This window comes from Phaenicophaeus curvirostris, chromosome 4 (assembly GCF_032191515.1).
Source record: "Phaenicophaeus curvirostris isolate KB17595 chromosome 4, BPBGC_Pcur_1.0, whole genome shotgun sequence".
Taxonomy (NCBI): domain Eukaryota; kingdom Metazoa; phylum Chordata; class Aves; order Cuculiformes; family Cuculidae; genus Phaenicophaeus; species Phaenicophaeus curvirostris.
In genome coordinates, this window is record NC_091395.1 from 70,900,771 (window position 1) to 70,915,826 (window position 15,056).

The window sequence follows — 15,056 nt, forward strand, 5'->3', positions numbered from 1 at the left end:
GCAGCCAGCCGCAAAAAAAAAAAATTCTCTCCGGAAAAAGGTACAAATGTAGGCGACTGCCACAGCAAATCTGATAAAGCCAAGTCATTGACATCTACCTAAACTACCATCTCCGTTTCATAAATAATAACCCAGAACTGCGGGCAGAAATGATGGGAGGAAAATTTATCCGAAAGAAAAAAAATGAGAGCAGAGGCAAAACCGGAGGAGGAAAAGAAGAGCTGCTAACAAACAAACAAACAAACAGACGGGTGTGTGTTTGTGGCAGAATGTGTACACCAGATTAAAACTTGGTTTTCGCTGCAGACCCGCCGGTGAGGTCAGGAAAAGGGGGAGAGGTAATTACCTACACACGATCAGAGATTATACATAGCATTTCAACCCAGGAGGTGATTTATAATTTAAAGATAAAGCATAATAAAGTCATAAAAGGGAAAGGACACTGTTGTGGTGTCTGATTAAAATCTAAAGGCTGGTGTATAATATATGAGCGGGGGCTGCTGTGGGCTCGGGCTCCCCAGGGCCCAGCCCGCTGATGGACTAATCATGTCCCAGCCCAACCAAAATTACAAGCTGATTGTTTTACCCATTATTTCTCCCAACTTTTAATTTCTGCTTTCTAAAGGATCATTGCCCGCGGTAATTGCAAAGGACCTGTCCTTGTATGTGTCACCAGACTGAAAGACGAAAAAAAATCTAATTTTCCTTTTATGCTTTCTCTGTTTTCCTAGCTCCCCCCCTTCACCCCTCCCCAGTTAATTCAAACTGAGTAGCGACGGGAGCGTCCAAAACAAGAATGAAATTGATATGATGAAAGCACAGACGGCTGGACACGAAAGGGAAGGAAATTGGGAAGGGGAAGAAAATCGGATTTTATAATTCGCAGATAATTTTTATTCCTATCTATTCATTTTTCATAATTAAAACCACTTTTAATGGAAGGCGTACGGGGTTGGGTTTTCTTTTTTTTTTTTTTTTTTTTTTTGGAAAGTAGAAGTTGGTTCTGGTTACTGCTTGACTCCTGCAAGGGAGGGAACAGACCTCTTCTCTCAGAATTTATTGATCGTCGTGTTTTGTCTTGTGCCATTTAAAGGTATTAATTTTCTCCCATCACTTTCCTGGCACTCACATTTGATATTTAATTTTAATTAATTAGCAAAAAGAGAGAGAGAAGGAAGTGTGGGGTCTGTCCGCGGACACAAGCCCCTCTCCAACTACTAAACCTCCGTCCATAATTTTCTCCTTTTGTTCTAATTTAATAAAACCAGCAGGGAAGGGAAACAGGTGCAGGGGGAGCTGACACCTCTGGGCCCCCCCCCCCCCCTCCACACACACGCATAATCCGCTTTTTGATCCTTTAACTCCGCTATTAGGGCTGGAAGACCTCGCGTTCCCATTTTGTGGGTGTAATATCTTCTTTCTATTGATCCCGCAATTATTTAAAAGAAAGCGTCATCCCCTCCCACTTCTCCAAATAAGGCTATTTAGATGCTTTCCAGATGAGTGGAGGTGTGCTGGGACAGAGCTGACAGCCGAGTATATCACAGCCAGCACCATCCTTCATCCCTCCCTGCCCCCCTCCCCCCGGCTCGCACTTTCACCGCGTCTCTCCTCCAGCCACGAAGATCGCGGACTGTGATGGGAAAGGGATTAATTTGTAGCCAATTACAACCCGGTGCTAAATAGGAATGCGTAAATAAGACGCGGCCTCGCCTCTGGGGGGGTGTGCGCGGTCGTTGGGGGGCGGGGGGGGTCGCAGCATCGCCTGGGCAGCCCGGTGAGGAGGATGATGAGAAGGAAGAAGGAGCAGCGGAGAGGGAGCTCTGAGCCGAGCATCACCCCGTGATTTCCCCGGGAGGACCCAGCGCAGCCCCCGGGGAGCAGCGGGGACCCCCGGGGAGGAGTTTCCAGCTCAACTTCGCCGGAGGAGGAGGAGGAGAAGAAGGGGGTGTGGGGGTGGGGGGGGGGGAGGAGGTGGAAGGGGGGGGGGGACACGAAGTTTCAACGGCGAGGGGGTGCTCCGCGAAGAGTCATGAATGCGAGCAGAGACAAGGTCGGTGACATCTCCATCCCGGCGGCGGTGGCGGCGGCCCCCGCGGGCCCCGGGGAAGCCATGGACCCCCCCGGCGGGGAGCTGCCCCTCTATTCCTGCCCCGCCGGCAGGGACAGGCCCGGGGACAACCGGAGCGACACCCCCGGGCAGGAGGGGGCAGCGGGCGCGCTGCCCGCGGCGCACAGAACCACCTCCTTCTCCGTGCTCGACATCCTGGACCCCAACAAATTCAACAGCAAGCGGCGGCCCTGCGCCGTCCTGTACAGATCGGCGGGGGCCGACCTCCCGCTGGGGGCGGAGGAGAAGCCCGAGGACTCAGGGACGGAGCAAAAACCCCTCGCCGAAGGCTTCGACCCGTGCGAGAAACCGACGGAGGCGACCAGTAAGTGGGGCCGGGGGCTGGGGCTGCGCCCTCGTCTCCGGGAGAGGGGCTCGCGTGCTTGGAAAGATCGTTATTCCCTCGCTGGGAGCCTCGGGAGCTCGGGGAGGGGCTCCGCTGGCTCTCGGGGAAGCGCAAACGTTCCCGTCGCGGCTGCCGCTGGCCGGGAATTGGTGGGAGGCAGCGCTGGGCTGGTGAGGCAGAGCTGGGGGACCGGGGGGCTGCTCGCTGCCCTCCCCGCGCCTGCCCCGGGGAGCATCCCAGCCCCACGGCGTTCTGCACCCCCAGCGGGATCGGTCCCGGGGGTGCCGGGGACCCCGCCGTCCTCTCCCTCCATCCCTGCGTGGGAGAAAACTCGCGAGGGATGCGACACCCCCGCCTCTCCGTGTCCCCGTCTCTCCCGGGTCTCCCCAGGCATCTATGACTTTTCTCTATCTCTCCCTTCCCTTCCCCTCCTCCCGTTGCTCTGGGCGACAGATTCAATTTTCTCTCTCCCCTTGGCTTTTTTTTTTTTTTTAGGACAAATCAGACTAATTGTGACAAAATGCTGGTTATCTCTGGAAAAACAATTAAATTCCTTCGATTACATTTAAGGTAAAATGTGCTTAGCAGCGTAAAGAGGCTGGATAATGGGGGAAATCGCCCCAGAGTGGCATGTAGGACTGCCTGGATCGATATCCTATTATCGAATTGTGCATATCTCTTTCAAGCACCTTGCAAACTCTTCCCTAACATCTAAATTATAGGGTCAAAATTCGGATAATTACTCGATTAAAACCTATTACACTTATTAGGGCTCGCTATTGATCGTGAATTGCATTCGACCCAAGCTCTAGATTGCTTTTTCTTTTCTGGGTCCAAATATCCCAAGTTTCTCACCTCCAAATGCTGCGACTCTGGGAACAGCGGAGGTTTTCCAGGGAAAGAGGATAGTTGTGAAAAATACCTGTAGCTCTTCTGTGTAGGAAGCGAAGGGGTGGCGAGTGGCAGGAAATAAACTTCTTGGACAGGGAAAAATTATTTCTCTGTGTCTGGAGCGGGAAAGGAGGACTCGGAGCTCCCTAATCTCCCCATAGGACGACTCTTTCAATTAAATCTAGGCAGCAAAAGAGGTCTGAAATCTGCTCCAGCCCGAGCTTTTTACAACAGACCCGTGTTTTTGGTTTTTTTTTATTATTTATCTTGAAAACAAAAGCAGGATCGGGACATTAATAGAATTCAAAAGGGATTTTTTTAAAAGGAGCGGGTAGCTGCGGTAATTATTCGTCTAAACTCATCTGACTTTTGTCATACTAAATAGATCTGGGCGATCAGAAAGACTGAAGAGTTCAGCCTATCGCTAATCTCCCACTTTTATCTCCAGACAAGGGGAGAGACGCAACTCCATCACTTCTCTAAAAATAAATAATATCGGGTGCGCTCCGCCGGCTGACAAGGTTCCCGGACTCCTGGCACGTTTACCCCTTAATATCGTGGCAAGAGTAACGAATAGATCTGTGACTGCTCGAAAATAAAGAAATCGAATTCCTCTCCTTCTCCATCGTACTTAATATTAGCTCAAGCGGTGGTTCTGTCTGGGAGAATTGTTCTGAAAAGTAGCTCTGAAAAAAAAAGTGGCCGGATAAGTCACATCGAAGAGAAAATGCGAAGGTTTTCTGGCAAAGAGAAGAGAGAGAAAACAGCGCTTGTCACACACCGCTCGTAAAACTCGTTTTGTGTTAAAAATAACAGTTAAAACTCCGTATTAAAATAATGTTTAATATATTTCAGAAACAAAATCGCAAGAGCAGCGTCAATCTCCGCCGCCAATTGTGTTCGCGCTGCATTTTTCTGTTTAAAAAAAAAATTTTAGTTGAGCTACAGCTGCGATTTCCTAGAGTTTACTGGGAAAAATAAAGCCTAAAATACTCGCTAACTCTCCCTCGGTCACTGTGCGCCAAAGCGGAGTGGCTCTCAGCTCCCAGGTCTGTCTGCAAGTACTTTTTTATCAATTCTTATTGCAAAAATTAGGCACTGCAGTTTCTAACGGGCTCCACAGGTTGCAGGATGCTCGTTTGCAGGGGGTAAAACTCAAGGGGCGGCCGGGCTCCCTCGTGTTTATTCGAACAGAAAGCTAAAAAGGGCTCTTAAAGATCCCCGGGTTATGAAGGGATGTTTTCCGAGGCAAAAAGGATTGCGATAAACTTCTCTGCCCCTTTCTCCGTATCCGACTTTAGCTGAAATCAGCTCGTTGAACCAAACTCCTTTTTCTCTAGAACACCCCGAGGCTTATACATGAGTTTTAGGGCGCTCAGAGCTGGGATGCGGACCGGATTTGAGGTGCAATAGCGTGTTCAGGGTTGGTTTGGTTTTTTTTTTGAGAATTAAAACCAACTAAAACGCGTGTGGGATAAGGGTGAGAGCTGAGCGATTCATTTCCATTCGCGCATCTCGATTATCCGAGTGAAACGAGCTCTTGATTAGGGGTTCCCAGGGCTGAACCTTCGCTGCAGGTGCGAGTGGAGGGAAGTTTAGGAATGTCTGAAAAGGCTAAAAAGGTTCTGGGCCTCTGTCCCCCGAGCTGGCAGGGAGACCACGGGAAGGATTCTCCTCCTGGAGGTGTCCGAGCCCCCGTCGGGGTCAGGAGGAGCCGGAGCTCTGGAAAAACGCCACCTGCTTTCAGGCTTCACCGAGACAGAACCGTCGGCAGAAGTCCAATAGCCCTAAATATCGGATAATTACCCTGTTCTCCGATGGAGACCCGTTAATTGGAGCGTAATATAAACCCAAATAAATTAAATGACCGTTAACTAGTTTGTACATTACACAAAATGGGTTTAATTAAGTTTGCATCTGCTCCGCTAATCAATACAAGTATTTACTCCGCTTTAATACTTCCATCTAAGGACGTGACAAGAGGTCAAGCCAGGCGGAGAAAGGGTTAAAAATGCCAAAGCCGAAGCCAGCGGCTCTCCCGGCGATGCGGGGATCTCCGCCACTGGGATTGTTAGCGGCGCCGGGACATCTTCGCTGCCCAAAGCGGCCCCGCTGGGACCCTGGGGCAGCGTGGGGGCTTCTCCCAGCGCCGCGGGACCCCGGGGACCCCCGTCCTGCCTTCCCGAAGGCCTTTCCAGCCGCTGTTTTGTAGGGAGCGGGGGGGAATCCCCTGTCCTGGCCCCGTCTCGGTGCCAGCTGGTGACCGGGATGGGGAGCTCGGCAGGGGCAGCGCTGGCAAAGCCTTCCCGGGATGGGCGGCTCTTTCCCGTTCCCAGGGCTGCAGCCCCCCAGGGCGGCTTTTTCCCATTCCGATTCCCAGAGCTGCAGCCCCAGGGAGGCCCGTTCCCAGGGCTGCGGCCCCCAGGACAGCCCTTTCCCATTCCCATTTCCAGGGCTGCAGCCCTCCCCAGGGCAGCTAATTCCCATTCCCAGGGCTGTAGCCTCTCAGGTCAGCCCTTTCCCTTCACTCTTCCCATTACGATTCCTAGGGCCGCAGCCCCCAGGGTAGCCTTTTCCCATTCCCAGGGCTGCAGCACGCCGCCCCCCCCTCCCCCCCCCCAGGGCAGCTAATTCCCATTCCCAGGGCTGTAGCCCCCTGGGGCAGCCCTTTCCCTTTCTTATTCCTATTACGATTCCCAGGGCTGCAGCCCCCAGGACAGCCCTTTCCCATTCCCACGGCTGCAGCCCCGCAGGGCAGCCCTTTCCCTTTCCTATCCCCATTTGCATTCCCAGGGCTGCACCCCCCAGGACAGCCCATTCCCATTCCCAGGGCTATCTTTTCCCATTCCCATTTGCATTCCCAGGGCTGCAGCCTCCCCCTGAACAGCCCATTCCTAGGGCTACCTTTTCCTATTCCCATTCCCAGGGCTATCGTTTCCCATTCCCATCCACATTCCCAGGGCTGCAGGCCCCCCGGACGGCCTATTTCCATTCCCAGGGCTACCTTTTCCCATTCCCATTCCCATTCGCATTCCCAGGGCTGCAGCCCCTAGGACAACCCTTTCCCATTCCCATTCCCAGGGCTGCAGCCTCGGAGGCGGCTCCCAGCCCCGTCCCTGCTGCTTCCGAACGGCTCCCCGCCTTGCCCCCCTCTCCCCCGGGACGAGCCGGGGCGGGGGAGGGGGGGGCTCGGGCCGCTCCAGAGCCCCGATCCAGCCGGGCAGCCCCGCTCCGAGCCCCCGTGTCCCGGAGCAGCGGGGCTGCCAGGCGGGGTTTGGGGGGGGGTGGGGGTGGAACCGTCCCCAATTCCCCCGGGGAGGCCGTTTTCCCCCTAACCGCGGCTCTCGGTTCCCGCAGAGGACGCCGAGCTGGAATGCGAGCTGGACTACAGCAGCCGGCCGAGCCCCGACAGCGAAGCCCCCGAGGACGAGGAGCCGCGCGGCGAGGGAGGCGGCGGCGGCGGCGCTGGAGCCGCCTCGTCAGCGCCCGGAGAAGCCGCCCCGGGCCTCCCGCACGCCGAGGCGGGGGCCGCCGCGCCTCCCCCCCAGCCGGCGGCCCCCCAGCAGCACCCCCCGAGCGGCGGGCAGCAGGGCCCGCAGCCCAAGCCTAAGAGGAAGCGCACGGGCTCGGACTCCAAGTCGGGGAAGCCCCGTCGGGCCCGGACAGCTTTCACCTACGAGCAGCTGGTGGCGCTGGAGAACAAGTTCAAGTCCACGCGGTACCTGTCGGTGTGCGAGCGCCTCAACCTGGCGCTGTCGCTCAGCCTCACCGAGACGCAGGTCAAGATCTGGTTCCAGAACCGCCGCACCAAGTGGAAGAAGCAGAACCCGGGGGCCGACACCAGCGCCCCGACGGGCGGCGGGGCCGGCGGGGGGCCCGGGGGGGGCCCCGGGGGGGCGGCGCTGCCGGGGCCGCTCAGCCCGCTCAGCCACTCGCCGCCCATGGGCCCCGCGCTGGCGGTGCACGGCCCGGGGGGGTACGCGGGGCACCCCGCGGGGGGGCTGGTGTGCGCCGCGCAGCTCCCGTTCCTGCCCAGCCCCGCCGTGCTCTCGCCCTTCGTGCTGGGATCGCAGACTTACGGCGCGCCGGCTTTCTACACCCCGCACCTATAAACCCGACGGCCCTTCCTCCTCCTCCTCCTCCTCCTCCTCTTCCCCGGCGCCCTCGAGCCTTTCTACACCCGTTTTTATGTGTCCGGACTGCGCTCCCGAGGGAGCGGGAGAGGGAGAAACCCCTCCCTCCCCGGTGTACATACGACTAGATGTAAATCATCCTCACCTGTATTTTTATTCCCACCGTCCTTCGTTGCTCTGTGGCTTTAATTATTATTTCTATTTAATGATATATTTTTTTTTTTTTCGCTTCGATTTTATCGCGGACTCGTCAAGAAAGGCTTTTAACTTAAATAGAGCACCAACCCGTCTGACTCTCAGGGTAAAAGGCAGAACTACCCGCCCCCCGACGGCCCCGAGGAGCCGCTCCCGCCGCCACCTCCCGGGGACCCCGAGTGGGTTTCACACCCCAAACCCGGAGCCGGGACCGGGGGCGGGAGGGGGAGGGTTTTTACCTTAATCATTTCTGTATATTTCTGGTTGTTACAAAAAAAAAAAAAAAGAAAGAAAATTTAACTTTATAACTAATGTATAAGCTATGGGAGTAACGAGCGAGAGGTGAGCACTTTGTTTGCTAAATACTTTAAATCAATCAATAAACTTTAAGGAAACGGCGGCTTTTCTGCCGTGTGAGTCCCTGGTTTTTGCAAAGAAAGTTTTCTCTAGAAAACGCCTGGCTCAGGAGGAAGGATGCCTTGCATCCTCCTTTTTTCGTTTATTTTTCGATCCTATTTCTTACACACACTCAAACTTCATTCTGCCTGTACGAGAAAGGCTATTTCCCTTCTTTGTTCCCTCGTTTGCATGTTCTCGGTTGGCTTCGCCGACTCCTGTCCCGCAATATTAAAGAAAAGAAAACCAACCGGGTTCTTTTTTTTTTTTTTTTTTTTTTTGTTGTTTTCTCGCAGAGAATTCGAGATCTCTTCCGCAGACAGAGAGCCCGATATTTTGGATTTATGTCGATTTAATAATTCGGCTTCATTCAGATTCCGCAGCTTTATAAAATAAAGCAATCTTCCCATCTCCTTTGCTCTGATTACCTCGAAATTAGTTTCAAAGGCGACCTTTTTATTGTCCTTACTTAATTATTATTTTTTTAATTCCTAATAGGAGTTCTATAAGCGGTCTGAGCACCCCGAGCTGGCTCCGGCTGTGACACCAGCCCGACGCTAAAGGGATTTCGAACTCCACGCGGGGGACTCTCTCTTTCTACTAATTTTTTTTAATTTTATTATTATTATTATTATTTTTTGTCCCAGAAATTTGAGGACTGCTTTCTCAGGGTTTTAGGTTTTTATTTTGGGGGTTTTTTTTGGTTGGTTTTTTTTATTTATTTTTTTTTTTTTTTGAAGAAGCTGGCATTTTCTGGAGCACTTTTATGGAGGGAGGAGAGGGGATGAGCTCTGTGCATCCCACCCCTCCTGCTGCCTGACAGCCCGGGTGCCCGGGCTCTGCTCCCCCCTTGGCTCCTGCCTCCCGGTTTTCCTCCCTGGACCCCCCAACCTGGATCAGATCTGGCAGCCGAGGTGGTTTCCAGTCCTCCGGGTGGGTGCTGGAGGGCAGCAGCCTGCGGGGAAACGCAGGGAGGGTGCGGGCACCCAGGGGATTCATCTCCCCTCATCCAGCAGCCGGTGAGCACCAGGAGTCTCAGACCAGACTCATCGGACAAGAACTTTCACTGCAAAAAGACGTTCTGAAGCAAACACCCAGGGAAAACATGAACAGTGGTGCTCGGAGTTAAGCTCTCCACAGCTTTTACCAGTAGGAGAAACCTGGATAAACTGGGAAAGGGATGCTCGGGAGACTCTTCCCTGCTGTAAAACCCGTTACTGACCAGGTTTGAGCTGGTCCTACTAGCAGTTGGACTGTTAGCTTCATTAAGGATATATCAAACCCTTCCTACACCCCAGGAGATCCAAACAATTCCCTCAGGCGGAAAATAATTCACCTCCAAGAGGGGGCTGCTCAGGGCCTCGCAGTAGATGATTTTCCTACTCCAGATCAGTCAGCATCTTGCCAGGGAAACCTGTTCATGTGAGTGTTATTACTCACAGCTGTTGGATGAAGGAGTCAGCCTGAGATTCCTAGTCATTACACTCAATTTAACAAGGCTTCTCACATTTTATAGCGGTGCCGAAAGCGGAGCCGCAGGTATCTTTTTAAGAATACTTTAGGATGTTATTGATAACCCTTGCTGGAATGCCTCGCCCACATGTCTGATCTCATAGAAATCAAGAGCAGAACTGCAGAGCCTCAGCCCTCGTGCTCGTCGTCCCCAGTGTGCAGACTGTGTCGCAGCGCAGAACACGCAGTGCAGAACACAGTGTATTGCCTGGATGCAGAAGACACTCAGAGTATCAGCAGAAGCAGCAGCAAAGAGCTAACTCTCAGACGATGCTCCCTGGACTGTGGTTTGTGGCGTTAGATCAGACTGTACGGTTACAGCCTTGCCTGTAAGAAGCTTGATGATATCAGCACAGGGCAGCTGTTTAGAAACATCCCTGGTCTGAATGCTCAGCACCCGCTGCAACAAAACCAGATGCTCTCACCTGCCTGGATGCCCTAACTCTGCCATCACTGTTCCTGACCATTGATACTCTGGCTCTTTAAGAGAGTGAGATAGGGCTTGATGTTTGAGGTTATTTGAGGCAATTTGAGGTCATCATGCCATAAAGAGCCCCCAAAGGTCCCCTGCTGACCTCCCAGACCACCTGATGTGATGGCCACACAGTCCACAGTGGTCTGTGCCGGAGCAAAAAGCCTTTTGGAAGGATACAGCTTGTTTTCAGCAAGTCATCCATGAGAACTAGAGGCTCTGGTACAGTGCAAGGAGAATCCACTGACTGCGGGAAAGATGGTTATTTCCCAGTGATACAAGCAGGAGGCGGTTGTTGTGGTTCATGCTGTGAGTTGATTTTTCTAAACTATTTTATTAGCCATCCTTAAAATTTAATGTTAGAGGATTCAGAATGCAGAACACACTCAAGAGGACATTTAGCAAAGCATTTGCCAGAGGACAAATTCTTGTCTCACGTACACCGTGCAGCATCCTTGGAGTCTGATTCAGTATTTTCAAGTGACACCTTTGGCACTTACCAAAACAGATCAGGAGCATCAGCATATTATTTAGCAAATTCCCATGAAGCCAATGTTAAATTCAAGGGTGCAAGCCTGCATTAATGAGAAATTATTCAGATTTAGTTGCTTCTCACCAGTGTTCACTACATGACCAAGTGAGGTAAGAAGAGACGGAAACTGCATCTTGTTTAGTTCAAACATTTCAGCTTATACTGAACAAGTTTCAGGTGTTCAGTTTCACTGAATAAATAGCAGTAAAGTGTCTGATAATCAAAATAATAGAAAAGGCAGATACATTCCAAATAATTGGGAGGTAACTGAAAATACGTTGAAACATTGTGCTGTTGCTTATATACAAGTCAACGATGTTGCACCAGTACATTGGAAACCAGTATCCCGTACTATCACTCCTCCAAAAATTTCCTGGTGTTATTCCCAGTGAATAGGGAAATGTGGGCTTAGTGAGTTAATCTTTTTAGATGAACTCTTAAGGGGTTTTCATTTGTATTGTAGACCTTGTGTTTCAGGCTGAACTCACAGTCATGTTATGTGTTTCTATTCTTATGCTACACAAGCAAAACGTTAAAAATAAAATTTTGTCTGTATGAACTTAAATCCTTTTCCCAAAAATACACTGTGATGCCTGCTTGTAGTCTGCTGTGTTGGCAAAAATCCAGTAATTCCTGTATTATATGTATAAAATTGTTCTGTTTAAACACAGATGTATTTAAATACTCGAAGGAATGTTATTTTACAGTATCTGAATGATTCTGATCTTCAGGTTCTGTCCAGAAGAGTAAGGAAAATAATACGGTTGTTATAGAGCCTTTCTTCAGAGCAAATAAAACTAAGTTTTTTTAATGATATTGGAATATTTGCCAGGCTGTGGGATGCAAACCAAGGCACAAACCAGAGTGGACACTGAAGATGAAGGGGACAGGTAAGTGAAAAATGGGATCCTAATCCTTTTGTCTCACAAAGTGGGTTTGGTCTATTTATAAGCCACATTCCTCTCTGTCTGGTGCATTTCTGAAAACCTGCTTTTTCCCTTCTGCCCAGGCCATTTTGTACCACACACTCACGTTACACAGATGTCTCAGGCAGACAGAATGACGGTTGTCACAGTGAAAATAACCCTGACAGCAAGAGCTCTTTCTGCTTTCCTGAGGCTGTCTGGCAGAGACGTGAATTCATCATACAGAATAAGCTTCAAAGCAGCTCGGGAGGTTATCACATCATCAGAAATCTAGAGCTCCTAAATCTGCAGCGCCCATTCAGAAGAAATCCTGTGGATGCTGGAAATCCTGTGGAACGCGTCCTATGTCAATAAACACCAAGGACACAGAGGGCAACTCGTGGTCAGGACCCAAAAGTCTGGGCATGCAGGGTCAGACGATGCGACAAACAGCAGCTAAATCTGACATATGATTTACTAATTTAATCTCATTATATGAAAGATCCTCGGCTAACCAGACCTGTCACTCTGCCCAAAGTGCTAGACTTTATTTTAAAATACATCTCTTACACTTTCTTCTCTGTAATGTCACAAACCAAAACATTTTACAATGACAATAAAGGAGGGATGACAACGCTGCAGCGAAGAACTGCAAGTCACAGAAATATTTATGTGAGAGGGTGATTGACACAGTAAAGATTCACCCCTCTTCCGTAAACGGCTGTTTTTTCAAGAGAAGGAAAATAAATCTGCTAACCTCAGTATAAATATCTCGATTATTGACCATTTTCTTTCTTTCTTGTTTTCTCCAACCACAGACATACATTACAAGAAATTGCCCTGCACACAAATGGACTCTTTCCTCTTCCACCTTTAACATAGGCAGGGCAATAAGCTTTATTTCCTCTGCCTTGGTCCTCGGAGACTGCCCGAGGGGGAGAGACCACCTGGATAAGCTGCTGGTAGGGCTTTTCCAACTCCTTGTGTTGACTGAGAGTTTCATAGAATCATAGAATCACCAGGTTGGAAGAGACCCATCGGATCATCGAGTCCAACCATTCCTATCAAACACTAGACCATGTCCCTCAGCACCTCGTCCACCCGTCCCTTAAACACCTCCAGGGAAGGTGACTCAACCACCTCCCTGGGCAGCCTGTTCCAGTGCCCAATGACCCTTTCTGTGAAATTTTTTTTCCTAATGCCCAGCCTAAACCTCCCCTGTCGGAGCTTGAGGCCATTCCCTCTCGTCCTGTCACTTGGAAGAAGTTTTGAGATCTGCAATTACAAATGCTCTTTGAGACTCACAGCACCAGCACTGTACCTTGTAGTGGTGATTTTGAGTGAAATAGTGTGTTTGCTTTGAACATGCTTTGCAGCACACCTGGTCACACTCTCATTTGCTGCATCTGCATCAGCGTTGGGGAAAATGAAGGCTCATGCACATGTGGAAGCAACATTTAATTTCAGCCCTAGTAAAAACACGCAGCAGACTCTGCTCCTGGTGCTGCCAGCCTTCAGCTGTGAAAAATACCATTAAGAAAATGCAAAGATATCCAAAAGCGATTTCCAAACAAGCAGAATCATTTATTATATTCCCATATACCTTTTATAGTGCGCGAGGATGAGAGTGGCTCCATAATGGCATTATAAATATAGCAAATTAATGGTGGATGCAATGCCAACACCTTGTCATTATGCAAATTGGAATGTCGGGTATTCAACAACCCCTTTCAAAGTAACCAGACACCTAATGCTGCTCGTTACGTCCAAACTAATTAGCACCACGTTTAAACAGTTTTAATAAGCTTTTTCCTTAACCCCTGGACAGAGGGGATTCCTGATGTTAAGGCAGAAATATATAAGCACTTGGCATCCCAGACCTAGGTAATAGGAAAAGCTCTACAAGGGGATGATTTCATTCATCTTTCCACTCGATCAGCTTTGAAGGAGAGGAATCACAGAATTGTAGAATGGTTTGGATTGGAAGGGACTTCAAAGATCATCCAGTTCCAATCCCCTGCCATGGGCAGGGACACCTTCTACGAAATCAGGTTGCTGAAAGCCTCGTCCAACCTGGCCTTGAACACCTCCAGGGATGGGGCATCCACGTCTCTAGGTAGCCTGTGCCAGTGCCTCACCACCCTCACCAGAAAACATTTCTTTCTAATACCTAATTTCAATCTTCCCTCTTTCATCTTAAAATCACTCCCGCTTTTCCTGTCCTTGCACTCCCTGACAAACAGCCCTTTCCCAGCTTTCCTGTAGGCTCCCTTTAAGTACTGGAAAGCTCTATAAATTAAGTACTGTAAGGTCTTCCCGGAGCCTTCTATTGTCTAAGCTGAACAAGCCCAACTTGGAAAAGGAAGGAAAGCATCAACTCAGAAACACGAGTAATTAATAGCCCCCTCAGCTTCTTTTAATTCAGAGGCAGCATCTGACACCTCCAGCTGGAAGGGAAATAACTTTGTCCCACGGGTCACAACTTGTCTAGCTGACAGCCACATCCAGCTCTCATCTGCGTGTGTTTTCCAGGGGATGTGCTAAGTTTAGGGATCTTTAGCATCTCGCCCATCTCAAGGGGTCACCAGGGCTTCAGGATGGGGATGGTCCAGACTGGTCTTGATCTAGGCTGCTGCTCTGAGGCCTTAGGCTCTGTCAAGGCTTCCTACCCGCTTTCTTAATTCCTTTAACTTCTGTACAGGATTTCGTAATAGAAAGGACCATCGCCACATCCATTTAACAAGGATGCTCCTAAGGCTCTAATTTTCCTCACCACCTTTCTCTAATTCTCATGACACCCCTTAGCAGGTGTTGACATTCTGCACTGCCATGGCACAGCTGTGTCACCTTAGGTCAGGCTGCCATGAAACCAGTTAAGCTGTGGGAGACCTAACTGGGATCTCCATCCTGAGCCCTCCAGCTGGAAATGTATTTAGGTGGAGCCCCTTGCCTGAGCTGTGGTGTAGGTGCTGTGCTTGGCTTTGTATCTTACTGACTTTCACCCTGATCTTGCTTCACTAACTTGGCTCCAGACCTGTATCTCAGTGGGCTTCCAGGCAATTCCCGACTGGTACCTGACCCTGTTAGTACTACCAAGCTTATTTCCTTTCTTTGGGTGCCGTGGGATGGTGTCCCTTGTCAGGAAGGTTGTTTCCCCTCCCTGGCTCACCTCTCACTGACACCTAGAGTCTTTATCCTATTTTTTCTTTCTCACCTTGCTACAGACTTGACTTTGCTCTGCAATCCCAACATGATGGATTTTCCCTTGGGCACCACTTGGGGAAGAATTCTCAGTCAAGTTTCCAGATGCAAATTCAAACATTATTTTCAGCCCGTAGCAGGATGTTGATAATTTCTTTGGATTTATGTAAATTTAGCTGTCCCAGTGCATCATGAAACAGACATATGGAGAAATTGCTCTCCAGTAGCTATGAGAATAACACCCTCTTTCATGCTTTGGTGTCCAACAGGTCCTCAGGGCTGATCTTCGCGACACTTGCTATAAGGGAACTTCAAACTCTTTCCTGAATCCATGAAACAGCAGTGGTTTTAATGATAACTGTC

General features: G+C 50.3%; 2 protein-coding genes across 2 annotated transcripts in view; one reads left to right on the plus strand and one right to left on the minus strand.

Moving 5' to 3' along the window:
- The window catches only part of UVSSA (UV stimulated scaffold protein A), a 375,853-nt gene that overhangs the window by 298,717 nt on the left and 62,080 nt on the right, over positions 1–15,056 (minus strand). The gene's annotated exons all lie outside the window — the stretch shown is intronic.
- Positions 2,033–7,459, plus strand: NKX1-1 (NK1 homeobox 1). The gene is made up of 2 exons (XM_069854952.1): positions 2,033–2,435; positions 6,705–7,459. Exons 1-2 carry the CDS (start codon positions 2,033–2,035, stop codon positions 7,457–7,459), a joined length of 1,158 nt encoding a protein of 385 aa, XP_069711053.1.